The 27,583-nt window shown below is 33.9% G+C and overlaps 2 protein-coding genes across 2 annotated transcripts in view; one reads left to right on the forward strand and one right to left on the reverse strand.

Moving 5' to 3' along the window:
- Positions 1 to 4,460: 4,460 nt before the first annotated feature.
- Positions 4,461 to 20,512, reverse strand: LOC136040128 (mannose-P-dolichol utilization defect 1 protein-like). Its single transcript, XM_065724235.1, has 2 exons — positions 20,305 to 20,512; positions 4,461 to 6,100 (listed from the first exon to the last, which is right to left on the reverse strand). The coding sequence occupies exons 1-2, from the start codon at positions 20,447 to 20,449 to the stop codon at positions 5,475 to 5,477; spliced, it is 771 nt and encodes a 256-aa protein (XP_065580307.1). The 5' UTR covers positions 20,450 to 20,512; the 3' UTR covers positions 4,461 to 5,474.
- Positions 20,513 to 23,612: 3,100 nt separating this feature from the next.
- Positions 23,613 to 27,583, forward strand: part of LOC136040132 (serine-threonine kinase receptor-associated protein-like) — a 56,440-nt gene continuing 52,469 nt past the window's right edge. Inside the window, exon 1 of the mRNA XM_065724244.1 lies at positions 23,613 to 23,694. The gene's annotated coding sequence lies outside the window, so the exon portion shown is untranslated. The remainder of the gene's footprint in view (positions 23,695 to 27,583) is intronic.

Genomic DNA, 27,583 nt, shown 5'->3' on the forward strand with positions numbered 1-27,583 from the left:
TTATATGATGTTTAGACTATTTAAAAAAAAAACGGCTGTATCAAAATTTTTATCAGATGCATTTAGGGAAAAGAAGACGAGAGGGAGGCCTTGTTGCCAAAAGGACTTCTGATCTCCAATTGAATGAGCCAAATCCGATTTTATACACATATGTGGCTATCTCAAATTGTGGTCCAAAGCATCTGGGAAAAGAGGACATAGGGGAGGGGGGCTGTTCGCCATCTGATCACACTTGACTATTAGAAAGGGAGCTAGAACTTCCGATTTTACATTGAATGAGCCTTCTCCAAAGTCTATATGACCATCTAATCCGGAAAAAACCTTAAATGTTAACGATGGCCAAATAGTATAGCTCACAGCCCTTGCCATGAGAGCCATGGGGGATGTCATCCCCAAGGACATAATTACAGGACATTTTAAATTATGCTTAACAAAATGCCTATTTCTGAATTTTGATTGGATGTATTTAGGGAAATGATGAGCGTGGAAGATTGGGGGGGCTGGTTGCAATCCAATAACTTTCAAGTCTTAAAAAAGGCAATGAAACTTATTATTTAGAGTCCAATGAGTCTCCTTCGAAATTTAGACGACCACCCTTTCTATAAAAACCTTATATACCCCCAGGGCGAAGCTTATAACCCTTGCCCTGAGAGCTTTGGGGGTTGTAATCTTCAAAGACATAATTACTGGACCTTTCAATTGCCGTGATTAGATGTATTTAGAAAATGATGGACGTGGCGGGGGGGGCTGATTATTCTTCGAATCATTTCTGACGCACTACAGCTTCTGATTTCCTATCCAGTGAGCCCCCTCCAAAGCTCATAAGGCCACCCTTTCCATAAATAAAATCTTATATACCCACGGGGCGTAATTTACAACCCTTGTCCTAAGGGCCGTAGGAGGGGTTCCAGTCTATGGAGACATTTTCGCTTCGCTGAACACAAATATTATTTCAAAATCTCTGTCAGATACGTTTCGGGAGAACATGACGTCATGTGGGGGGGGGGATAGCTGCGCTCCAATCACTTTTAATTTTAAAAAGGGCAGTATAACTTCCGAGTACCAATCCAATCTTCAGAGCCACCTCTGAAGTTTATACGACCATCCTTTCTATAAGAACCTTATATGCACCAAGGGCATAACTTATAACCCTTGGCCCGAGGGCTTTAGAGAGGGGGGGGTGAAATCCTTGAAGACATAATTCCATGGTCCTTCAACTATGCTAAAAGACCCAATATAGCTACATAAAAACTCTAATAAACAAAATAGCTACCTCAAAACTCCAATTTGACGTGTTTGGGGAAATGATGGCCGTTGAGACTGATTGCCCTCTAATCATTCTCGACTATCAAAGTGGCACTAGTCCTTTCAATTTCTAATCAAATGAGCAATTTTTAAAGTTTCTATGACAATTGCATCTATACAAAGGGCTCTGGTCTACCCCCCCCACCCAAAATAAATAAATAAAATAAAGAAAACAACACGTGTGCCCACATCGCTCTTTACTAATGCAGCGCTGCCTATGATTAAATATATATAAAAATAAAATTCAACCGAAAGAAAGACGCATCATCAAAATTAAAAAAAAACTTACTTAATGTTCTAATAAAACGGCCCTGGTGCTTCTTAAAGAATTGGACCAAAAGTCAAACTTTAGCGTAGAAAGCGAGGTATTAAGAAGAGGATAACCCCCCTCATATACGTAATAATTTATGTTTGTCTTAAGTCTTGATGTTGCTCCTTAATTTCAGTTGAAAAATATATTTTTCAATTAAATTTCTGATCATTTTTTTAATAATGCTGGGCAATCGAGCTAACCCTCCATGGAAAATGTCTTCCCCCCACGGAAAATCCCTCCATGGAAAGCTCTTAACCTCATAAAATACCCCACTCGCCAAGAGAAGACCCCCGTATAATTCCATTCTCGCTGATATTTCCTCTGGAAAATTTCCTGTGTATTATTCCGGCTAAATTATTTTTTTTTTTTTTTAGCACGCTTTTATTTGAAAAAGACTTTAATTTTGGACTGTTTTTCAAATCTTGCCAAAAATCTCCCTTCCCATCCGAAAAAATTTCGGCGGAAAACTTCCTGTTGAAAATTAATCCCACGGAAAACCTGCCTTACGAGAAAATCCTCTTTGACAATTCCAACCCAGGGAAAATTTTCCCCGAACAATTCCCTTAAGATATCCATATCTAGATTTGATTCGGTAAAGAGAAATTAATACAAATAAAGAATTTCGTATAGGAATTCTGGCAAATTACAACGTGAAAAAATGTCCACTGGAAGTTCATCCCCCCCCCCCCCTGAAATTTCCCTCCCAGTAAAAAATTCTCCCTCCCCCCCCAAAAAAAAATGTCTCTACGCTTCCTTCTATACGTAATTAACGGGCAAGTCTCATGACTAACAGACCTTTCCTTAGGGGCTCTGGGGGTATCAGCGTCATCTGGAGGTCATAGTCAAAAGTATAGTTACTAGCCCTTTTAACTATCCTGAACAAAATAGGAATTTCAAAATCGTGATCAAATGCCTTTTGGGAAAAGGGGGCGTGGTAAGGGGGATAATTGCCCTACAATCTTTTGGGTCACTTAAAAGGGTACTAGACCTTTTAATTTCCGTTCAACTGAGCCTTCTCCCGATATTCTAAAGCTATTGGTTTGGTACGATCACCCTTGGAAAAAAACCCATTTAAATACGAATCTGTGATCTTTCTTCGGGCAAACAATATAAATTACACATTTTTGCAGATGGGAGCATGAAACCTCTACAATAAGGTTATCTGAGTCTCTGAATCTAATAGTGTGATTTTCGTTAAGATTCCTTGACTTTTGGGGGTTGTTTCTCCCTGTATGGAAAATCAGGCAACATTTTCAGGCTCGTAGCTTTTGATGCATAACACTAAACCTAATGAATCTTATATCTTTGAAATCATAGTAATAAACCGATTCTTTTGATATATCTAGCGATATCAAAATTTCATGTTTTAGAGTTTCGGTTACTATTGAGTCGAATAACTCCTTACTTACAGTTTGTCACCACTAACTGTTCGAAACTCTTATTATATTTACTTTTTCTCCGAAGGGTTTGCATTTTTTAACTTCTCACAGTTTTTAATTTCCTATTACTTTTGTTCACATTTAACGAAATATCTACGCTTGCATTAAATGTTTCACTGGAAAAAACATCGTTATAGTTTTTTATTTGTTTATCTTCACATTTTTTTTATAAAATTCACGGTACCGGGCTGCTAAAAACCTAGGTTTTGAAGTGATTTATTTACCAAGATTTTCTTACTACTGTCGTGTCTGTCAAGTTTCATTTTGAACGAATCAGACAGATTTTCATGGACAGCTACCCTCGGTTTCATTCAAACAGAGATACTGACTTATATGAAGCTGTTCTTGAATCATTTCAGTGCGGGGGATCCCCTCTTGAAAGTAATCAGTCTGTACGATGCCTTCCACTTAAGGCATTTGTTCTCGATTTTTCAAACAGTTCGTGGTGATGAACAGTAAGTAAGGAGCGACCCGGGTCAACAGTAACCAAAATTCTAAAAAATGGAATTTTGATACCAATAGATACATCAAAAGAATCGGACTTTTTTTCTGATTTCATATATAAAAGAATATTTGCCTTATTTTCGAAAAAAAGGGGAACAACCCCTAAAAGTCAGAGAATGACACCATCAGATTCAGCACATCAGAGAACCCTGCTGCAGAGGTTTCAAGGTACTATCTCCAAAAATGTGGAATTTTGAAAAAAATTTTGCCAAAAGAAAGATCACTGATGCGTGTTTATTTATCTTTTTTTCTTCCCAAGGGTGATCGTGTCGATCCAGTGGTCCTAGAATATCGCAAGAGGGCTCATTCGAACGGAAATTAAAAGTTTAAGTGCCCTTTTTAAGTGACCATCAAATTGAAAGCAGCTAGGCCCCCTCCCACGCTCATTTTTTTTATTAAAGTCAACCGATCAAAATTTTGAGATAGGTATTTTGTTCATAATAGTAAAAATCTAACAACTATGTCTTTGAGGATGACTTAATCCCCCATAGTCTCCGGGGGAAGGGCTGCAAGCTTCGAACTTTGCCCATTGTTTACATATAGTAACAATAATACATTTAAATTTGTCAAGAATCAGAAGTAGAATCGGTATCGGCATTATGAAGTAGGACTGAAACGAGTATCAGAACCATGTAATATTGTTGTCGATCCGTCGGTAATAAGACATCTAAAAATCGTTACTTAGATTTCCAAACTCTTAGTACAGGCAAATACGTAGCTTTTTGTCGTGGGGGGACGAAGGAAAAAAAAACAACTGCATAATTTGATTATAAGTTGCCAAGAAATTCGACATAATATAGAATTTTTGGTTGGGACTCCGTTTACAAGCCCAACCCCAGGCGTACATCCCTGCTTTAGTGCGATCCTAACAAATAATTTGTTTTACAATAATATTAATAAATCCCAACATTTCATTTATTTGATAAAAAGGAAAAAATACATTTGAAAAAAATCTAGTACCACAAATAATACTTTTTCAGCAGTCCAGCCTTTTACTAAACAATTTTTTATTAGCTCTAGAAAACATATTGTTAGCTTAAAAAATCCTGAATACATTTTAAGAATACACAAAAAAAAGCTTCGAAGAAAAATCTCAGCACAATCTACTCGGCTACCCTATCCCTTAATATAATCTTATGCAGCAAAATAAAAACTGTAAGAAACAATAAGCACTTTTACTCTATCAGTTTTTTTTAGTGTAGCCTAGTCCTAGTCAAGCGATTAGCACTCTAGACTTGAAATCCTTTGTCCATGAGGAAAAAGGGTTTTTAAACGTGGGTAGCGTCGGATCAGAAAATCGGTACCAGCTCATTGACCAGAATGCAAAACAGTTTTTTTTGTGGTTTTCCCCTCGAGATAGATTTAAAATATATTCTAACTCATAATGTCTCGAGATTTTAAACTCATGAACGATTTGATTTCAAGTTTAGCCCGGCAGTTAGGCCATTTTAGCCGAGTTTTTGGCGTTACAGACTTGCAATCCTGTAAATAGGGATTCGAGTCCTGGTGTTGTTGATTATTTGGTCTCGAACGGAGATCAACGGTGTAACTTTGTAAACTCAACCAGAGCCAACGCAGCTTCAAATGGGGGGGGGGGGATCTGGGGGGAAACATGGGTCGAATCAATTGCCCCCCAACCCCGCATTGCACTCCCGGCCGAAGGCACAGATTCAAAAGACCAGTAATTGCGACACGCAGACCTTTGGTCAGCATGCAAAAGTTTTTCTTAACCTCAGTTTTAAGTGTAGACACTGGTCATCCTACATTGCTACATTATCAGTTTTGAACATTCAGCTTTCGCTTTATTGGCACGCAGAAACACATTTCTTCTCAAAATTGTTAGCTAACAGGTTTTTTAAGGACGGCAGAAAAAAGCTATGTACGAAGTACCAGACTTAAAAGCAAATTTGCTTTTATGCCAGTTTCTTTGTTTTTCTCTTTTTTTTGGCATCCTTAGAATCAGCATTCCAATAAAGCAGCATTTGAAATGCTATAACACCATTAGCTATAACAGACGTTATGTATACAGCAACCGTGGTCAAGTCACCCGTTTCTTGAATTGACGTAAAAACACGAGCTATTGCACCAAAAAATAACATAAAAATAGTAATAGCAGATAATTGCCCAGTACTTTTTGCCTGGAAATTTGATTTTGCCTGTATACTCTTAGCCAATAGGATCAACGGAACATTGGCGGCTTGCATTACCCACAGGGCTTCTAAGGGGGCAAGTGGGCCAAGTAGAATTGCTAGAAATAAAGCATAAACAGCCAAAAAACCTATTGCAGAGTATCCGTTTCCTTTGTTAGGACTACTAGGTCCTTCACCATAAAAAATGACTAATGCAGCAACAATTGCAGTCTGAAGTCCAAGGAAAAGACTTTCCCCCCAAGCACTAAAGGGAAACTCATTACGGAATGAATATGCCATTGTTGCAGTAATGCAAAAAATTTCTAAGCATATGGAGAGCATATTGATTCCTTTTCCACTTTTGTTACCACTGATTTTGATAATCTGGGGCAATTTCACCATAAGTGATCCTGAAAAAAATGTACAGCATTAGGAACCTCAATTTCAGTTGCTAATATATTCCTATGTGGAAGGGGGGGTGTTGGTTGTAGCATGATAGTCATAGGTGTAACCTCAATGGGGTAAAAGAGATAAAACCACACAACACTGCTTCCTAAAGGAAAAAATCTTATTTCTAACATTTAATGATTTCTAAAATTTTAGATATTTGGAAATTTCAAGCTTTGTGTTACTGTTTAAGCTTTTTGCTATACAGGCGCGTAAGGGGATGGGGCTTCAGATCAGTGCCCATAATCCCGAATTTCATATAGTAATGGCACCTGTAATGGCACATATTGTGTTCTATAATGGCACATATTTACCCAGCAGTTCGTGAGTTTAGTTGTTATTCTCGTTTCCATAGCACTCAGTTCCCGTCAAAACCTACTCAGTAATATCAAACAGGGAAATCATATATACAAAAGAGGTTCATTTCCTGCAACAGGAAATCATATACAGAGGCGCATTTCCTTCAACTGCGTGCAGTTGAATACTAGTAAGCTTTCATACCCAACAGACGTTCTCTTCCCTAGGATGGAATTGAAGAGGACTAGACCCAGTGTTTTGACCCCCTTCTTTCTTAAAGAAACAAATACGCCTGTTTTGTTCATACGATTTTTAGGCCTCAAAATTGTGTTTCTTTTATCATTTTAATGTTTACAGGGTTATATTAATACATATCTCTAAAATTAAAGGATGGATGTCTTATCTGCATGCTGTTTTCACCTGTTAAGCGTTGCCAAAACCTACTTTGCAGTGCCGAAAACAGAAAATCAAACGGGTGCATATCTTAGCTGCATGTGATTTGCGGCTACTTGACTACTTGGCTTGCCTACTGAGCAAAATTGATTCATCTCTAAGAGGAGGTTGAAGCGGGGGCCAGAATTTAAATTTGATATAAAATAAGTGAACGAATTCAAGACATGCCATCTACTTCAAATGTGAGTACTTTCGTTTATGGAATTCACATTATGGAATTGTCTTACTCCCCCCTCGACAAAAACCCTGCTTGTGTGTCGGGGTGAATGCCACGAGTTCTTAACTACATCTATAGGCGTATCCAACTAAGAAAAGACTAAGACAAAGCTTTATAATTTTCTTTCTTTTTGTACTTTTTGGGCCTTAAAATGTCATTCTTCCATGATTTTAATTTTTAAAGGATAATTTTGATGTATCTATTTTATAGTGAATTGTATGTGTCTGCAGCTCAGGGTTAAAAACCTTTCAGACAATACATTGCCTACTTTTAGTTTCTTCGATTAGATGGATTGAGTTTGATACAAGCAATATGTCTCAGTTCACCTTTTTATTTTATTTTTAATAAATAAACAGTCAATAATTTCTTAGACCACACTGCTTTTCCATTTACGAAAAATTAAACAAGAGAAAACGGGTTTTAATTCCGACAAAGCAGTAAAAAAAAAAATATAAAAAATGATCCAACAGGAACGCCTGAGGGTCTAAAGATCTTCTATGAAAACGGGCGGCACATGATTTACATATTACAGCCGGTACGTATCCCCTATATTCGAACATATATATAATTTATTCCATCGCTATAGCCTGAATGAGTTCAACAGATACAAAATTCGCATATTGAACCGGGGAAATAATTGGCATACTCAGGTCGTACTATTTAAGAGTGCGGACGCAAAGAACTTAAAATGCACGTTTTATTGAAACAATTTTTGTATAAAAGGACCTTGAGGATGGAAGATTATTAACATTGTTGAATTTAAATTGGATATAAAATAAGTGAACGAATTCAAGACATGCCATCTACTTCAAATGTGAGTACTTTCGAATTTTTTAACATATGTTTACTGGGGAGATTGGTCCATAATAGTTTTTCTATTATCATAGTGTATTTATAAACTCTATTTAGTTACTGGAATTCATAGTCTAATAGATTAATAAATTTTACTTACAATTTCTCCTTTAAGGAAGATGTGTTTTTTATACAAAAAAAAATCATACCACAAACAATATAAATCCACTTTCATGGTTTGTTGTTCAACAAACAATTTTAAACTAATTATTATTCAAAGTTAGCTCTGTGCACTTACTCAAAACGACCCATCAGGAAATTAAAATTTTGAATGTCAATCTGACAGCTAACATGATTTCACCATGGTATTTTAAAATAAATTTTTATTGATCTGTATGCTTTTAAATATTTACATATATATATATATATATATATATATATATATATATATATATATATATATATATATATATATATATATATATATATGTATATATATATGTATATATATATATATATATATGTGTGTGTGTGTATATATATATATATATATATATATATATATATATATATATATATATATATATATATATATATATATATATATATATATATATATATATATATATATATATATATATATCATGAAAAGAGAAATCACCAATGCAATAGCACAAACACAAAAAAAAAAGACAGAAGGAGAAAAGGAAGACTGTTTTCCTAAATTAGTGATTAATATAGACCAGCACTTGAATGAGGCCTTAACCCTACTCATCCATACAATCACATGGGTCAAACATATATATAAACATATATATATATAATATATATATATATATATATACATATATATATATACATATAGGTCAAATATATATATATATATATATATATATATATATATATATATATATATATATATATATATATATATATATATATATATATATATATATATATATATACTATTTGTGGTTTTTTTCTCTTAGACGAAAACAATATCTGGAATGACATTTTTCTTACTTATTTTTTTAATATTGTTAGATGTTATTTTCTCCCTATGCATTCTATTTCCTTTCATTTACACAGATGATGAGGGGGGCATAAATGAATATTTAAACATTTTTTATTGTAGGTCAAAGGATTTCATAATCACCACAAAGACCAAGGAAAGATGATAAACAAATTTTGAAGACTTTTATGGGAAGACATGCAGTATCCTGGCCCTGTTAATTGTTAAGTGCTCGGCAATTTTTTGAACATGATAGAAAGCATCTAGAATCCTCAGGAATTGATCAGCTCTCCCGTTGAAAAAGTAAGAAAAATCGAATTTATCTTCTCAACCCCATCTCTTGCATGTGTGTGTGTATGTGTATTCGTGGGTTTATGTGTCTGACTCGGTGTGTGTATGCATTAATAGTTTTTATTTATTTATTGTGCATGGTTTTAAATGATAGAAAAATACAGGTTATTAATCCCAATGAAAATATTCTTTTTCAGCTTTATAAAACCGTAACATTAAAAAACAGATTTATATTATTTTTATTCTAGATTAACCTAGCTATACTGTCGCCGCCAACTCAGGGGACATAAAACCTCTTGGAGGGAATGGAGATACCTATATTGACACCACCAGCACAACTTCGTGATAATCTCCGTATCGACTCGCCCTCCGATAACAACGAATTAGATTGGCTTGGCCACCTCAGTCCTAATAAACATAAATTATTGGGAGATTGCTTTGGAGAGGCGAGAGATGTCAAAGTTTACAAATATACACTTCATATGTTTTGATTTTGAATTTTCTAGACTGTTTTATTAGCCACCACTCAAAAACCCGTCTACTGTTGGTATCTCCAAACCAAATATAAACTTGTGACGTCTCATATAAGAAGCTGTGCATTATAAAGGTCAATTTTTTATCTAATACTTGTAGACTTGTATGTAATACATACTTGTACTTATAGATAATAATATGTATATAAGTAATAATACTTGTAGACTTGTATCTAATACTTGTAGACTTAATGACTTGTAGAGGTAATTCCACAGTACGATTTTATAGTTAGAAAAAGTTTCTAGATAAGAGCGGGATTATAAGAACGAGAATTACTTCATATAATAAGGCAATAACAATCTTTAAAATATATAAAAAATTATATTACTGATTTTATAAATGTGTGGATGACTGATCTGCACACTTGAAAATTCTTTTTCTTCATTAAAATACAATTCATAAAATTAAGGGGGGATTCAAAAGAGGGGTAGAGAAAAAGCTGCCCCTTTCTACCTTGGGTAAATAGCTCCTTTCAAAAACATGACGAAAAATCTTATATTATGTAAGCATGGTTGCAACAAAAAATTACCCTTTGGAAGGAAATTTCCATAGGGGGGGGGGGCTTTGGAAAACTCTTGAAGCACTCCATATCAGTCCATTTTTTCCTGGTTTGCAGTCTCTTTTTATAATGTTTGGGCTTCAGGGGGTTTCCTATTTCGTGGATGTATTTCCAGATGGTCTAAACAGGCTATAACCCCAGATAGAACACGCTTAAATAAGTGGCAAATTTACAAGAGTCATAGATATAGAAGAAAGCAAAAAAAAAGAATAACACACCAGTAGGTTTGAGATGTAAGTTGATTTTTAAGATTTATATCATGCCTGCACATATCAGGAACCACATTTAGTGGCAGAGCTGTCCCCAGGCACCCTTTAGGCACTTCACAAAAGACAAAACCCACTTAAGTTGCTAGGAATGAAGAGGCATAACATTGGGCAGCACCCTCGGACACTGAAAAACCCCTTCTCCCCTCCCCCCTAACAGGAAAAGAACAGACAAAAATTACAATGTTTTTGTTAAAGCTAAAAAAAACACTGACCTAAAACAAAACACCATAATTTTCCCATTTACTAGATTTACATAATTACTAGAAATGCTCAATTTAATCAAGTACTATTGCAAAAGGTAAGCTTAGAAAATATTCTTTCTGTTATGTATTCAGTTAGACTCTATAAACGTCATTAAACTGAGGGGGGTAGAAATAAACTTTTTTACGAAAAACCATCACAAAGTTTTTTTTTTAAACTAAACATTGAATTCAAAAAGATAATTTATTGTTTTTAAAGACAATGATGTTTATACTGCCTATCATAATAAAAAAGCAAAAAAATGATTCACCTTAAATCTTTGGAACCCATGTTTGTGAAACATTCATGGTAGTTACTTGTTATAGCAACCAAACCAAAGAAGTGAAGTTGGGTTAATTATAATGAAATATGCCGAAAATGTTATGTTTTAGCGACAAAATTAAAGAAAATACGACAGAGAATTATGGGAAAGCAGGCCACTCAGAATGCATTATACTAAATACCTAACTGGACCAAATCACCTCTACATATTAAATATATAAGACAAATAGTCCGGGTGAGAGGCAAACCTGGCGTAAGCCCTTTTTAGGTTATTGTTAATTATCTGCATAGTATAAAGTAGGAAATTTGAAAGTTAAGTGGTTTTTTATTAGAAGTGGTGAGACATGACACTGTCATATATCATAATTATTATATTGTTTTTTGTTGGACAGAGACACATATTACCACAATACTTGCTGCCATCACAATTGTGTCCAAACCCAAATAATGGGGTCAGAGTTGAAACTGTACAGATAATTTTACAGATGTTTTCAATAAATATTAACATCAGTCAATATTTTTCATTATCTTATCTGCTCGGTACCAACGTTATGGCTCTTGATGTTCTCTTCAAATACAATATTTGCAAATCTGAGTATGTACAACACCTTATCAACCTATTTGTTTCATATATAGCTCTAAGCTTTACGAAAAATTAAAGAAAACGCTGTTAAGAATTCAGTTTTTGACAAGTTAACACAACAGAGTTATATGCTACTTTTTGGATATATATTTCCTTGGATATTGGTAAATTTTCTATTGGCTGTATTCAGCTCCACCTTTTTTTTATTCCACTTATCCGTTTTGACATCAATCACTGCAAAGACATTCGTCTACATAAGGTCGCATACATTCATCTTTTACAAAACTTGTTCAAATTTTTTTGTGAATAAATTAGACATTACCAATTGTGAAATGCCTTATAACATTAATGGCTTTGCATTCGGCAAATCCTATGCCTACCTTTTATGGCCTATTTGAATAGTTGGTATAACTTTATCAATTTGGAACCTCAGACCTTCAGAGACATACTCAAAAGAAGAGTTACTTCAAAAACAAAAATACCCCTTCCATCCTCATTTCCGTCAAAAGCAGACAATATTCTTTACTATAGAATTAACAGCAACTCTTTGATCCTGAGAAATGAGGAGTTTACTTGGCATAAACGAGCCAATCCATACTGCGGATTTTACTAGATTTTCCAGCTGTTTTATTTCTATATTTAAAGAAAATGTTTGACACAGTCAACCATAAAAAATTACTACTTGAGCTGGATAAAAAAGGTGTGACTGAAAAGAGCTTCTTAAGATTTAAATCTTAGATGATCTTACTTGATCATGGTGAATAGCTATTCAACTTCTGTAGCTAATGGGATAATATGCAGAGGACCTCAAGGGTATTTACTAGGTCTTTTTTATTTTAAATTTTCATTAATTACATTAAATATTATTTATCAGAGGCTGGTATAATCCTTTTTTGCAGATGATACTCTTTAGCTGTTGCTGCCCCATAAGGTAATCTACTGTTTAGTAGAATCAGAAAGGCTTGGCCATGTTTATTAATTGAGCATATTTTAATCTTTTGTCATTAAATTCTACCAAAACTAATTACATTCATTTTCTTGGACATCATAAAACACACAACATTAATGAATGTTACATTAAGAGTCAACTTCTTGATATTTCAAATTAAAGATTATCAAGTTAGTATTTTCACGTATAATTATCTTAATAATGTACTTCCCTCTATTTTCGAAAATATTTTTTCATCAAATTTATCTCCACTCATAATTTGGTCACAATTACGCAGTCATAACTAGGGCCTGACCATTATGGACTTTTGGGGTCCAATACTGATACCAATATATTGGTATTGTATCAATAAGATACCAATATAATTTGCCCATAAATTCCCCTCCAAAATAAAAATATTTCCTAAAGTTTAACCCCCCCCCCATATGCCCATATTCATACTCATGTATTTGTCCCTGGTCTATTATACACCAAAGAACAGCCTCAATAATTCACTTTGGATTTAAAAAAAAAAAGCCCGTTTACAAGATTGGTTAAGTTTTTTTTTACCTTTTCTGATCAGCAGCTTCTGAGCACCCCAAAAAATGGCAGATATTTGCAGAAGTGACAAAAAATTTAATCAAAGCCATTTAATTTGGGCCATTTTATTACAAAATCACAAATACATGAAAATCTGATTGAAAGAAGTGTAAAAAATTTATCGAAACTGATTGTTCAAGTCCAAGTTTCAATAGTGAGAATTTGAATTTTAATCATTCATATATTGATGTGAAAAATTTGCTTTACATTCATATGATACTGTCTCTTACTAATAAACCCATAAAATCATACTGAATATAGGGCAGCAAGAGTTTTGCGTCTGGAGAAGAGATTTGGGATGGGGGGGACAATGGGTCAACAAAATCGTCCAGTATACTGACAAATGCAGACACATAAGCTAAATTTTCAAGGTTGATAGGTAAATTTTCTAAGGTGTTGGCACACATCAGCAACACCTTGGAACTTACCCTCCCCCTACTTACAGAACCCCCTTTCCTTCTTAGCTATACCCCTGGCTGAATATGATATTTTAACTAATTGAATCTTGGATCTTTTACTGATGCAAGTAAACATTCATTGAACAGAAACTGTATGGTTTATTGTATTCTTTTTTAGTTGTTGTGGTAGAAGATGTACATTTTTGAAGTCACCATACATTTAGAAAATTGCTGCACCAGGTGTGTATTGACAACAAATATACTATGATTCATCCCTGCTGGTCTCTCCACCTTGGTCAGAATTAGCTGGTGGCTCGACCCCCAATGACCGAACAAGCAAAATTACCTGAGGAAATGTGGTTCCATCTTCTGGTTAAGTTGCTCATTAAAAAATATAATGGCTGATAACCAATAGTGTCACTGCCCCTCATACTGACCTGATAATATGGGTCAGCCAATATATTGGTGGATCCTAGTCATAATTTATGAAGAGCATCCAATCTAGCAAGTCAATTTAGAAATACAACTAGAGCTTCTTTTGTAATGAGATATTTTTCTCCCTGTGTATGGGATATAATACTGGTTGCAATACAAAATACAAGTTATCTAGTATCCTTCAACGTCTAATCTTCAATAGCTCAAAAAGATTTTTCCTTGCAAAAGAATAGTAATTATGAGTGTGTTTTATGTGAGTGGGATGGTTGTAGTATATATGTGAATTGAGAGTAGCATCAAGTTTATATTAATCACATTTCATTTTTTTTCCTTTTTACTAATGTATTTAAATAATTTCTTAAAGATACAATTTTATTTGAATTCATAGAAAATCTCATTGACAATCTTTCAAAAAAAGATGAACAGGCAATAAGTTTGCTATGTGTATTTATTAAAATTTTTAAACATGTTTCTTTTCTATATTGGCAAAAAAAACCATACCTATGAATATCAAAATAATTGTGCTACTATATTTTTGAAATCTTGTTGATAAGATTTTTATGAATTATAATAAAGCTATAGAATCATAAAATGATTGAAAACAGCTGAAAATGGAAAGAAACATGAAAATGTGGTTAATAGAAACTTGTTGCAGATTATGAAGTAAGGTTTACATTAGACCTTGTAGTGTTTTCTTTAGATTTGTATATATTCTGGTGTGACATACAGCCCTATTTTCCCCTATAAAATCCTGTAAAATCCAAGGTTTTGAAATTTGTTATTTTTGTAATCTAATTTTGATATAGTGAAAAACATTCTTTCTTGAAGTATTCAATACATTAGCCAATAAGTATGATAAAAAAAACTAGCCTTATTTAAATGTACTCCATAAGAAACTGACATCTTGTCAAGATAAAGAGAACAAAGTTTTGATTCAAAGCAAATGTTAATTGCATAAATTTGAATATATTCGAATATATATCTTGTCAATTCCATAAGAGGACAACATCTTATCAAGATGAAAATACCTGTGATATTGTGGAGTCCTGATATGCTTATTTAGTAGGAGGTCAAACAACACAAAGGGCAGAATATATATATATATATATATATATATATATATATATATATATGTATGTGAGACAGAGGACTTGAGTATCTTAATCAAGTTTCAGCTTTTTGAGGATTTTATAGCAATATAGACATATCTCTAAACCTGAGTTTATGCTTGTCTGTATACTCAGTCTATTGAAGTGCATTTATCAGATAAATTGTATGCAAGTACTAAAATAAAGTTATTGTTTGTTATATCACCTTTGTTTATGTATCCGGATACCAGGTATGATTCTCATGACCTCTAGGAATGCTCAGAAGGGAATCTGTGCAATAAAGGTAATATAATAAGACCCATTCAACTCTAATATGATTCTCTTGTTAAAAATATTGGATATTATCAACAGTATACTGCTACCTAATCTTTCACTCATTCAACCATGCCTGTAAAATAAACCCCCTTTGATATCACTTCTTTAAATACCTCCCCACCCCTGTAATGATGGCCTATACATAGAGCCATTAGGGGGGTGCATTGTTGGGGAGATGAATGTTAGGCTATATTGGGGAATAAAATTGCACTACTTATTATTACTTATATAAAATACTAGTTTTTTTTCAGAGAAGCTTAACTTAATTGTGTTACCTTTGTTCTTAGGGGTAAGATACTCAGTAGTCAGGCATCTAATTATCACTTCATCAATTATATCCATGTTAAATCTTTTATTACTTTGCCTAGAAATTTAATTATTTTACCAATGATTTTGTTTGTGATTAGCTTGAATATTTTAACAATAAGCAATAGGCTACTAAATATTTTAAATACACTGATAGTCAACAGTAGAGCCTAATCTTGAACACATGCTTACAGCTTGAGGCTAATCTTAAAAAATACTGTCTAATCCTGGACATGAAATCTCAAAGTAAAAACAAAGTACCTAGTCACAGACAGACTAAATTTTGGGCAGATTTGATCTACATGGTTTGTTGAGAAAGTAATAGGACTTAGTCAATTTAAAAACATTTATTGAGCCAATCACAACAATTCTTTATAAACTTTCAAAATGGGCTCCTTCTGCATCAATGCAGCACTGCCAGCTCAATTTCCAAGCATTGAAGACATTGAGGTATGCATTATCTGGAATAGCATTCAGAGCTGCAGTGCATGCTGCTTGGATCCCCACTGTCACCTTAAAATGCTTGCCTATTATCAGCCTTTACAGGCAAGGAAACAAAAAAAAGTCCAAGGGGGGCTACATTGGGATGCTGGCCCTGGTCAGGTGGTGTGAGTTGAGGCACTGTCGCGGTGCAACTTCCAGTTCATTGCCAAATATTCCACTCAGAAGATTGCCTCTTTGTCTTGGGATTATACTCAAAGATACAGCACTTGTCGCCTGCAATTATGTAACTAAAAAATTGGGGTTACTTCAACAAATGTTCAAATTTTCTTTGGGCACACCTTCAAATGCACCATCACAATGTCATGAACAACAGATTTTGATAAATTTAACATCTGGGCAATTAAAAAAATAGTTGATGGTCTGAATTCAAAACTTTGTGCACACAAGTCAAATTGTTAGTGTTTGTTGAAGTTAAAGGTCTTCCAGCATAATCTTCATCAGCAATCTTTTCCCAGCACTCCAAAAAGGCCAGGTGCCACCAAAACACATCACTTCTTGCTAAAGAAACTTCTGGGTAAGTCTGCTTGATTACATCAAATGTCTCTGTTGGAGATTCACTGAGTTTCCTGCAAAGTTTAATTGCAAACCTCTGTTCTGACTCAAAGAAACATGTCACACAAACATGCCTGTCTTGACTCACCACGTGCTTGGAGGCAACTGGCCAGCCACTTGTTTGTTAGCTAAGAATGTCCTCAACTGGATCCAGTCTGTACTGGCACACTCCAAAGTACAGTTGCATTAGAAGAAAATCAGTCCTATTACTTTCAGGACAAAACCAGTAAGATCAATTTTGTGAGCAGAATAATTTTACTTCAATAGACTAGGCAATAGGCATAATTTTTTGGTCAATACATGCAGGATTTCATGTTTGACATAGAGACAATATGAACTTACTATTTAATTCCTTTTTATGTTCTTTACAAATAAAAAAAATCCTTCCATCTCCCTAATTGCTCCAAGCTGCAATTTAAGGTGATAGTTTTATAAATAGTCCAAGGAATATAAAAAAAAACTACAACAAAGCACTAAGACAATAAAACTCCTAGTTCATAATATTCAGGTTGTTGCTATTAATCCTAATATTATGTTTACTTCTATAATTATATACATTTTAAAGTCATTTCAAATAATATTTTGGTGGATTAAGTATACAACCACAAATGGAGATAAACTTGTAGACCAAGAAAGCAACTGGACTAACATGGGAGCTAGCCTATAATGCATGACTACATTAATCTAATAAAGAACAAATTATTAGGGCCATAAAAAAATTATTAGGGAAGGTGAAGGGAGAGGAAAAATTAAAAAATGAGGTATTTTTAACTTGCGAGTGTGCAATCAGATCTTAATGAATTTTGATATTTAAAAGGACCTTGTGTCTCAGAGCTCTTATTTAACCAGCATTAAGGCTCTGATTTTTCTTTAATATAATCTATTGATTCTTATAATTTTGCTAGAGCTCATGCCATATAATCTCTTGGCTCTTCCAACCTTGTCTCAAGTGCCATATGAGCTCTTAGCTCTTGTTTTATTCCTTTTTTCTCAGAAGATTTTCAACTTAGTGTCATGGTTTTTGCCACTTCATGGCATGAAAACTGCTGCTAGAAATAGATAGGTTGCAACATCTGCCATAATGTCTTCTAGTATATTTGAATGTGTGCTTGCATTGTGCCTGCATCCCCTTAAAAGTTCTGTTTCTTACAATAATATTGGTTTGTCTTCTATTGCAAATGCAGACAATGTTCTTCTTGTTGCCTGGACTTGCTGTGGATTGCTTTCCAGTTTTACTATACTAACAGTTTTTTTTTTGCTAAGGTTTTTACTTATTGAATCAGAGAATGAACTACTTTATTACCTTTTATCTGTGTTAAAGCCAATCCAAAGTTGATTTTTCTATTTTCAATATTTTTTCCACCATTCTGACATGTTTCAGAATAACCCTGTATTTTTTCAAACGTGCCAGATCTGACTGAACAGTAATCACCAGAAGTTCAACTCTATGTGTGCTGTGTTAATCCTGTCATGTGATATGTCTGATCCAATCAAGAGTTTTCTGACTGCACTTAACTGTTTTGATAGTCTTTTCCTTTCAAGCCGTTGTGTTGAAAACTGGTTAAGATTATTTTCTTGGACTTCATTGGGTGTGTACTAGCCAAACAAGGGAAATGGTTAAAAATGATAAAATGGAAATTCTGCTTCTTGGTTAACATTTCCAAGAGAGGAATGACAGGGGACATTTTATAAGCAAGGGAAGGGGCTAAGAAGACTTCAGAATGGCTTTAAAAAAGGTAGTATGGGCTTGATATCAGAAATATTTATATATATATATATATATATATATATATATATATATATATATATATATATATATATATATATATATATATATATATATATATATATATATATATATATATATATATATATATATATATATATATAGAATAAATACTTGAAGTAATACTTAAGTACAATTTTGGCAAGTACTTGATATTTGATACTTAAGTAAGAATTAGGAAAGTAGTTATTACTTGATATTTAAGTAAAAAAAACAATGAGTACTTAATACTTGATATGTAAGTAAAAATTTGGAGTACTTGTTGCAGCACTGGTATCAAGGCAGAAGAAAACAGCAAAAATGGCAAAATAAGATTTATTTATCCAACTTAATTGTGGAGAATCAGTGCTTTTGGATTAATAATATTAAAAAAAATAGATTTATTATGAAACAGTAAGTTTGAGACCAATCTTTTAAAGTCTGAGACCAATATTTTAAGCCTTGTTATTCCCTATATTTTGGTCATTTTTAAGAGCTCAAAAAGTGCTTAAATTTGAACTTGCAATAGAAGTGATTATTATATTTGTAAAGAACACAAAAAAAGCATCAATTGACATATGCACTTTATTGGTAAGTTAATAACATGAACTGTAAAAAAATTACCCAATTTAGGGTAGCCTATAGCCTATGTTTGAACACTAGGGGACTGGAGATAAAGTTGTTTTTTAACATCATTGGATGTTAACCTGTTTCTTAGCTATATCATTAGTGAGTTATTTTGAAAATTTATTGCTGATCCTAACCAACCATGGCTGGTAGCCTAACTATTTGCTATCAACCAATCATAGCTATCCTATTGAAGGGCTGCAAAAGGGATTACACATTAACTTCTATATTTGGGTAAAATTCTAGTTAATTGACTTCTTGCTACTTCAGAAAGGGTTTAGGTTAGGAAAATGAAAGTTTCAGGGATGAATATACAGACTAAAGTATGTCCCGGGAAGGTATTTTGAAGCAACTAGGCCTACCTCCACTCCTTCTCCCTCTAGAAGGCCCTGACCTTTGATGACCTTTAAAAATATGTGTGTTATAAAAGTAAAACCTTGCAAAATAGATTTTCTGCTTAATTGAAGCAGCCTACAACAAAATTGTTTTCAGCTTCATAACTTTGCTCAATTCCGTTTTATAAGGTTTTAAAGATATGCATATACACTTCCTAAATTTTGAAAAAGAAACATTGATATGGCTCAAAATTCAACTCAAATAACAGAAATTGCATTTTCAGAACTAAAGGCAGAGAAAAAGCAACTAGTAACTGAAAACTAAGGTAAAATGTTGTTTTGTCAAGATTTCAATAGGTATGGGACCTGTCATGTAGGCAAATTCCATGGCCCTCTAGGGGGGGGTAAGGAGTGGAGGTGGGTACTTTAAAATACCTTCCCGGGACATCCTTTAGCCTGTAGACCCATCCCTGAAAGTTTCATTTTCCTAACCTAAACCCTTTCCGAGATACTAAGAAGTCAATTAACTAGAATTTTACCCTATATTTATAAAAGACAATTGAATTTAGGCTAGAATCAAATTGTAGGCTTTACTATTCTCTTTCCTTGGCCTGGCCCTATCCATAGCCTACTTGGGATGAGATACGCTGGAAATTTGAATATATTGAAATTGAGGATAAGCATGTGCACTGATGTTAGCTTCAAGTACTTTATAATGGATTGCTATTAGCCTAGCCTATGCTTTGACTACAAATTTAACTTACCGGCAATGATGCCATAACCAAGGCATTTGCTGATTATTCCTTTTAAACATGATGTATTTAGAATATCATAATCATAGAATATTGTGGCAAAACATTCTTCTGTAACCAAACCAGATTTGGTTAAAATTGATTTAAGATGCTCCATTTTCAGAATTCGAGAGTATAGCTACTGAATTCAAAAGTAATTTCAGATAAGTGTCAAGTAATAGAAGTTTTGCCACTGAAACAAAGCTAAAAAAGAAATACTGTTTCTGCTAAAAAAAAAAAACATGTCGTTGGCGTCAAACATTAGCTACAGATACAATGCATTATGTTCGTACTTCTCCAGTTAGAATTAATATAAACAGACATTTTGACAATTAATCCATGTTGTAATAATATTACAATTACAAGAGAAAATATAATAATCAAAATACTAATGCAAAATATTTAATATAATATTAGCATTTTTCTAAATATATATTTATTAATTTCTACTTTGATGTCTCATTTGCTGATAAACAGAGAACATTGATCAAGAATGAAGAAAAACATTCAAAATTTAAGTTTCAGTAGTTTTATCCCTACTTCGTTTGTGCTAATTTGAAAGAATTCCCTTAGAACAAGAAATTCATTGGCTATGACTGTAAAGATGATTGGATAAAATAAGAAATTATACAAGAGAAAAAACTTGCTCTACTAAAAGTATGATTTGACATACTATTTTCAAAATACGTGAGATGATATAAATTTTTCATGGTTGATAATTTATTAATCCTTGCTCCATGATTATATAACACCTGATCTTATGTAAAAGTTGAAACTTTACCGCTTTTTTCAGCCAAGTTAACATTTTTAATGGCATTTGGTATTAACCAAGTGTCATATAGCGATCGCAAATTCTGTTGGTCTGTTGGTCCCCGTTTTGCTACTTTAGGCACTTCCAGGAAGGCTAGGACGATAAAATTTGGCAGGCATATCAGGGACCGGGCCGGATTAAATTAGAAAATAGTTATTTTCCCGATTTAACCATCATGGGGGAGCGGGGGGCCAAGTAATTCGGAAAAAATAGAAAAAATGAAGTATTTTTAACTTACGAATTAGTTAGTATTTTCCTGCCATCACTATTTACAATAGAGCATCTAGAAACTTTTAGAATTTGATTTCAAATTTTGAGGTATGTTACCCTTTGTTTAAGGGCAAAATTAATTTGAGGGCAAGTAACTATCCTTCTAATGTAGCTTTTGTCCTTTTAAAAATTTCTAAGTGGGCCTCCAAAGACAGGACGATCTGTTTAGTCTGTTTAGCAAACATTTTTATTATAACGTGTACAATCTAGGCAACAATATAATACTACATAAGGGTTGAACAGTTACTGTCTATTTACAATATCATTCTACCAAGGTGCTTTTCCAGTACCATTGATGTAAATGCATGGGGTATCACGAAGTTTTTTCACTTCAACAGTATAGTTATTTGCCTCAAGCCTTCTCCCTCTGTCCCATGTATCAGTTGGGGCTGGGACATTCCTCAACTGGCCATTGTCCTCATCACCTTGATCCACATTTCCAACATTAATATACTTTGCAGTACTCATTGTCACTTCATCCCTAACTCTCAGGAAATTATGCAAGCAAATACAAGACATCAATATCAGGTTTCCTTTTTCAATTGAAGCAGGAATTGGTGTAAAAAATATCCGCCACTTGTTGGCAATGATGCCAAAGCAGTATTGAATTATTTCTGTTGGCTCGCGATAATCTCTAATTAAAACCCGTTTTTGTTGGTCCAAATATTGTCCAGGGTTATAGCCTCAAAATGTAGCTATTTAAGGGAAAAGCTTCATCCTCCAAAATAAAGTTAAGAAACAGTGCTGTTGATCCTAGCAGAAAGGCAGGTGGTAGGCGGAAAGCACCACTGTCAAGATCTCGGGCAAACTGAGCATGAGAGAAAACTCTCCCATCACTTCCACTACAAGGCGCACCAATGTCTACAAAAAAAAAAATTGTAATCAGCATCACAAGCTACCATTAGGACAATGTTGAAGAAATTCTTGTAATCGTAGTAAGTGCTCTAAGACTTGTAAGGAGCAGCCACACGAATATGTTTGCATCAATTGCACCATAGCAGTTTGGTGAGTTCCAGCGGAAGTAAAAGTAGTTAGCAGCTTCCTTCATGTCCTCAGTTGACAAGTTTAGTAAATAGTTATTTTTCTTTGCATCAATAGTAGGAGCCATAGTTTGCGTGGTAATCCCAACAATTGTGCAATGCCCATAAGGGTGCTCATACATCAAAGACTTGTGGGTTCTCCCATCTACTAATCAAAGAATTGTATCGCACAATCGTTCAGCAGGAGATATGGGTTTTCTCATATTCGTTGTAGTCTTTTCCAACTTATTGAATGCCTTGCCAAGAAGGTAATTCCAAATTTTCAGAGTCATTCTGACATATTTAGCAAACAAAATCACATTATTTTTGAGATGTTTAGCTATTTCATCAGGCTGGTCTTTGATCTATCCTCTTTGAAACATCAAAAATCTGTCTAATCCACACACTTCTTTTTGTTTTTCTGGTTTTCTCTCTCTTCTTCAAAAGAAGCAGCTGAAGCAACTGCAGGTTTAAAAGTAGCAATAGCTCTTCTTCCTTCTTGACCTAGAAATGAAAGAAGATAAAGCTGGAGTTGGCTTGATGCGTAAAGACTAAGATTTTCCAAAAAAATGATCAACTAGCTTATATGGTTTCATTGAAAAACTCAAAGGAAAATAAACCAGATAACTATTTGAATGAATCCTCCTAGTTTCTATGATCTGACGTTGTTGGGCTCAGATGATAAGCCTATTTTTCCAACAGCAAATTGAAGGTTATGATGATAGCTTGACAACACTTTGACATGACTAGGAGCTAACTAGGAAGAATGGTAGGAAGTCTCACTTGAGCATGGCCAAGAGTAGTAGACATTAGTGGTCTGAAACTTAGTTTCAATATTTTGCACTAAATATCTAGGGTGCTCTAGGACTGAATTCTTGCCGGGATTTCTGGCACCACTGTCAACTTCACAATGAAATATGAAAAACCAGGGAATCTTGATATGTTTGACACTTTGATATGCTTATGCTTAATAGAAAAACGCCCCAAGCTCCTTATTTCTTCAAGAGTTTTCCTCTGAAATATAGAATGCCTCATAAATTTGAATAGTTTGCTGCTCGAAACGCGCGTAAAGTATTAGGCTTATATGAGCGGTGAAAACTTTCCGGAAACACACTTTGCGAACAAATTTACGAACTTTACGAACGCCGTCTGAGCCGTCCTTAATTCTTACAGCCCTCTACATATGTCTAAAAATAATCGATTGAGTTAAAACTTTAGGAAGAAGCGGAAGAAACATAAAAATACTTTTGAGGCTGGTAGAAGGTAAGAGGACTACAGAAATGGGAGGCACTGACCAAAACATTTGGTAAAATCCCCAAAAAGCGAAAAAAAGATTTGTGGCTGCTGGCAGAAGTGAAAAATAGGCTAGTTTTCATCTCCCATACCCAAAAGGCTTTTCACAATCTTAAAAAGTAGCCAAGTTAGGTGGATGACATTTTTAAAGACCTTACTCAGAAAGGTCCTATAAAACAAGCTTACTAGGCCTATCATTAGGCTATTATTACCTTGTTCTGGGGTTTATATGATTGGGTGATATGGAAGAGCTAGGGTTCTTCCAAAGGAAGCATGCTAATAGATATGAACAGAAATTAATTTTCACATGAAAGGGGATGCTCCCTCCTCAACGCCCCACTCTTTACGCTAAAGTTTGACTCTTTCTCTCAACTCTTATTAGTATTTTTGTCTCTTCAGAAACAAGAAGAATAAAAAGCTTGTTGTAAAGAATAGACAAAAAATATCAGTTTAATTGAAGCACTTTGAGACGAAAATATAGCTTTCTTCTGAGATTTTGAACATATCTCCTCTTCAAGGAAACAAACCAAAATTTTGTTTTCAGAATATTAATTCATTTTTCTATCAAAAAGTTTGTGGTAACAAACTGTAGTAAGGAGCAACCCTGGCTCAATAGTAACCAAAACTCTAAAAAATTGAATTTGGATATCAATAGCTACATCAAAAGAATCGGATTTTAATGCTGATTTTAAATATATAAGTTTCATCAAGTTTAGTCTTACCCATCAAAAGTTATGAGCTTGAGAAAATTTGCCTTATTTAGGAAAATAGGGGGAAACACCCCCTAAAAGTCGTAGGATCTTAGCGAAAATGACACCATCAGATTCAGCGTATCAGAGAACCACAATGAAAAATAAACATTAAAACGTTTTTTTCAAATAAAAGGAAGAAGTAACATTGAAACTTAAAACGAACAGAGATTATTATGCATATGAGGGGTTCTAAAAATACTTTAGCATAAAGAGCGAGGTATTTAGGAGGAGATAAATACCTTGCTCTTTATGCTAAAGTATTTTTAGTAATTTCAACTATTTATTCTACAGCCTTTCTGATCCAGGGGTCATTCTTTAAGAATGGGGACAAAACTTACGATTTAGTGTAAAGAAGGAGGTATTAACGAGGGTACAAACCCCCTCATATACATAATAAAAATTAAAGAATAAAAAAGCTTGTTACGTAAGTTAATTCTAAAGTTATGTATATTTTTTGCTTATAAAAAAATTCGTTAAAATTAAAATTAATAGTTGCCTTTTTATGTAACCAAAAAATTGCATGGCAACTAGGCCTCCTTCCCCATCCCATATTTCTAAAAATTGTATGATCAAAACTAAGAGAAAGCCATTTAGCCAAAAAAGGAATTAATATGCAAATTTCATTTGAATAGTTTACGTGTGGAGAGTCAAAATCAAACATGCATTAATTCAAAAACATTCAGAAATTACATAAAAAACTAGTTTTTTTAACTGAAAGTAAGGAGCAACATTAAAACGTAAAATGAACAGAAATTGCTCCGTATATGAAATGGATTGTCCCCCTTCACAATCCCTCACTCTTTACGCTAAAGTTTGACTCTTTGCCACAATTCTGCTTTTTAAAACAATTAAAAGCTTTAGCGTAAAGAGTGAGGGATTGCAGAGGGGACAATCCATTTCATATACGGAGTAATTTCTGTTCGTTTTAATGTTGCTCCTTACTTTCAGTTAAAAAAAACTAGTTTTTATATGTAATTAATACTTAGCTCATCAAAACTTCACTTTGCTATAATTTTTAAGGTCCTAATCAAGTTGGCCAAAATACAAAACATACAAAGATAGAACATGTAAGGATAATGAAGACAATTTATATATCAAAAACTTACTTTGGTCAGAAGGTGGACATTAATCTAAATAAATCTACTATGCAAAAGTTTGTGAATTCTATTTGTTCTGTACCATTTAAAATGTTAATTATAAATAGCTGAAAAAAAAACAAAAAAAACAGACCAAATCAAACAGTTCATGATAACAAACAGTAGTAAGGAGCGACCCGGCTCAATAGTAACCTAAACTCTAATAAATATAATTTTATAATAATAGTTACATCAAAAGAATTGCATTTTAATGATGATTTCAAATATATAAGTTTCACTAAGTTTAGACTTAACCATCATAACTTACGAGCCTGAGAAAATTTGCCTTATTTTAGATAATAGGGGAAAACACCCCTTAAAAGTCATAGAATCTTAACAAAAATCACACCTTCAGATTCAGCGTATCAAAGGACCTTACAGTAAAAGTTTCAAGCTCCTATCAACAAAAATGTAGAATTTTGCATTTTTTGCCACAGGATAGATCACTGATGCATGTTTATTTGTTGTTTTTTTTGTTTGTTTGTTTTTCCCCAAGGGTGATTGTATTGACCCAGTGCTCTTAGAATGTCGTGAGAGGCCTCCTCCTAATGGAAATTGAAAGTTTTAGTGCTGTTTTTAAGTGATCAAAAAATTGGACCCCTCCCTTGCTCATTTTTCTCCCAGTTCAAATCCCGATCAAAATTCTGAGATAGCCATTTTATTCAGCATAGTCGAAAAATCTAATAACTATGTCTTTGGGGACGACTTACTTCCCGACAGTCCTTGTGGGAGTGGCTGCAAGTTAAAAACCTTGATCAGTGTTTACATATAGTAATGGTTATTGGGAAGTGTATAGACACTTTCAGGGAGATGTTTTTGGCTGGGGGAGGGGTTGAGGGGATGGGGTTATGCGGGGGGAGTTTTCCATGGAGGAATTTGTCACGGGGAAAAAGATTTCCATGAAGGGGGTGCAGGATAGAGAGAGAGAGAGAGAGAGAGAGAGAGAGAGAGAGAGAGAGAGAGAGAGAGAGAGAGAGAGAGAGAGAGAGAGAGAGATAGAGATAGAGATAGAGATAGAGATAGAGATAGAGATAGAGAGAGAGAGAGAGAGAGAGAGAGAGAGAGAAAGAGAAAGAGAAAGAGAAAGAGAAAGAGAGAGAGGGGATTGGTAAGACTTCTGCTTATTTGTCCCACCAAGTTTCATCCTGACCCCTCCAATCTAACCGTTTTCCATGATTTTAGGTTATCCCACACCAAACTCCCCCCAATGTCATCAGATCTGGTCGGGATTTAAAATAAGAGCTTTGAGACACAATATCCTTCTAAATATCAAACTTCATTCAGATGTGATCACCCATTTGTAAGTTACAAATACATCTTTCTAATTTTTTCAAATTAATATAACATAATAACCTTACCCAATTGTAGAAACGAATCATAATTTTGAGTGAGAAGCCCCTTAAAAGTTCAAAGTCTTATCTGTATTTCCCCTGACAACACCCCTTTAAAGATAAGAGTTTCAAACAGTTTAAATACCTAAATTCCAGTCTTAACTATACCATAAAAGGTGATAATTGTTTTTCAATGCAGGTGAAGTAATTATGAGTAATTATGGAATATAGTAGCTTAAAAAACAGTGAAAAGTTGAATTTTTCTAAGGTAAGCAAGGATTTACACTTTGAATAGTAATATAGGATCAAATTTGACCAAAATATAAGCTGTAATGCACAAAAAACTACGTTATATAGAGGAGGGGGAAGGGGTATAGTTAGGGATCTCAAAATAACTTCCCGGGATATACTTTAGCCTGTAGACACATCCCTGAAAGTTTCAATTCTCTAGCCCAACAACTTTCCAAGATAGCAAAAAGTAAATGGATTAGAATTTTACCAGTGAAGGTATATACTGCTCAATGGCTCTTTTTATGTTCTTTATAAATATAATAATTGCTTCTACACAAATTCAAATTTAAGCACTTTTAGAGCTCTTAAAAATGACTAATTTTTAATTAAAGTATGAGTTATTGCTTGT

The sequence above is a fragment of the Artemia franciscana genome, chromosome 20, assembly GCF_032884065.1.
Source record: "Artemia franciscana chromosome 20, ASM3288406v1, whole genome shotgun sequence".
Lineage (NCBI taxonomy): Eukaryota > Metazoa > Arthropoda > Branchiopoda > Anostraca > Artemiidae > Artemia > Artemia franciscana.

What these genes read in the sequence shown, in the direction of transcription:
- LOC136040128 (XM_065724235.1), bottom strand. Translation starts at nt 20,449, where the DNA reads ATGGAGCATCTTAAATCAATTTTAACCAAATCTGGTTTGGTTACAGAA. An exon ending in TGGTTATGGCATCATTGCCG is followed by an intron (nt 6,101 to 20,304) that starts GTAAGTTAAATT and finishes CATTTTTTTCAG; the next exon opens with GATCACTTATGGTGAAATTG.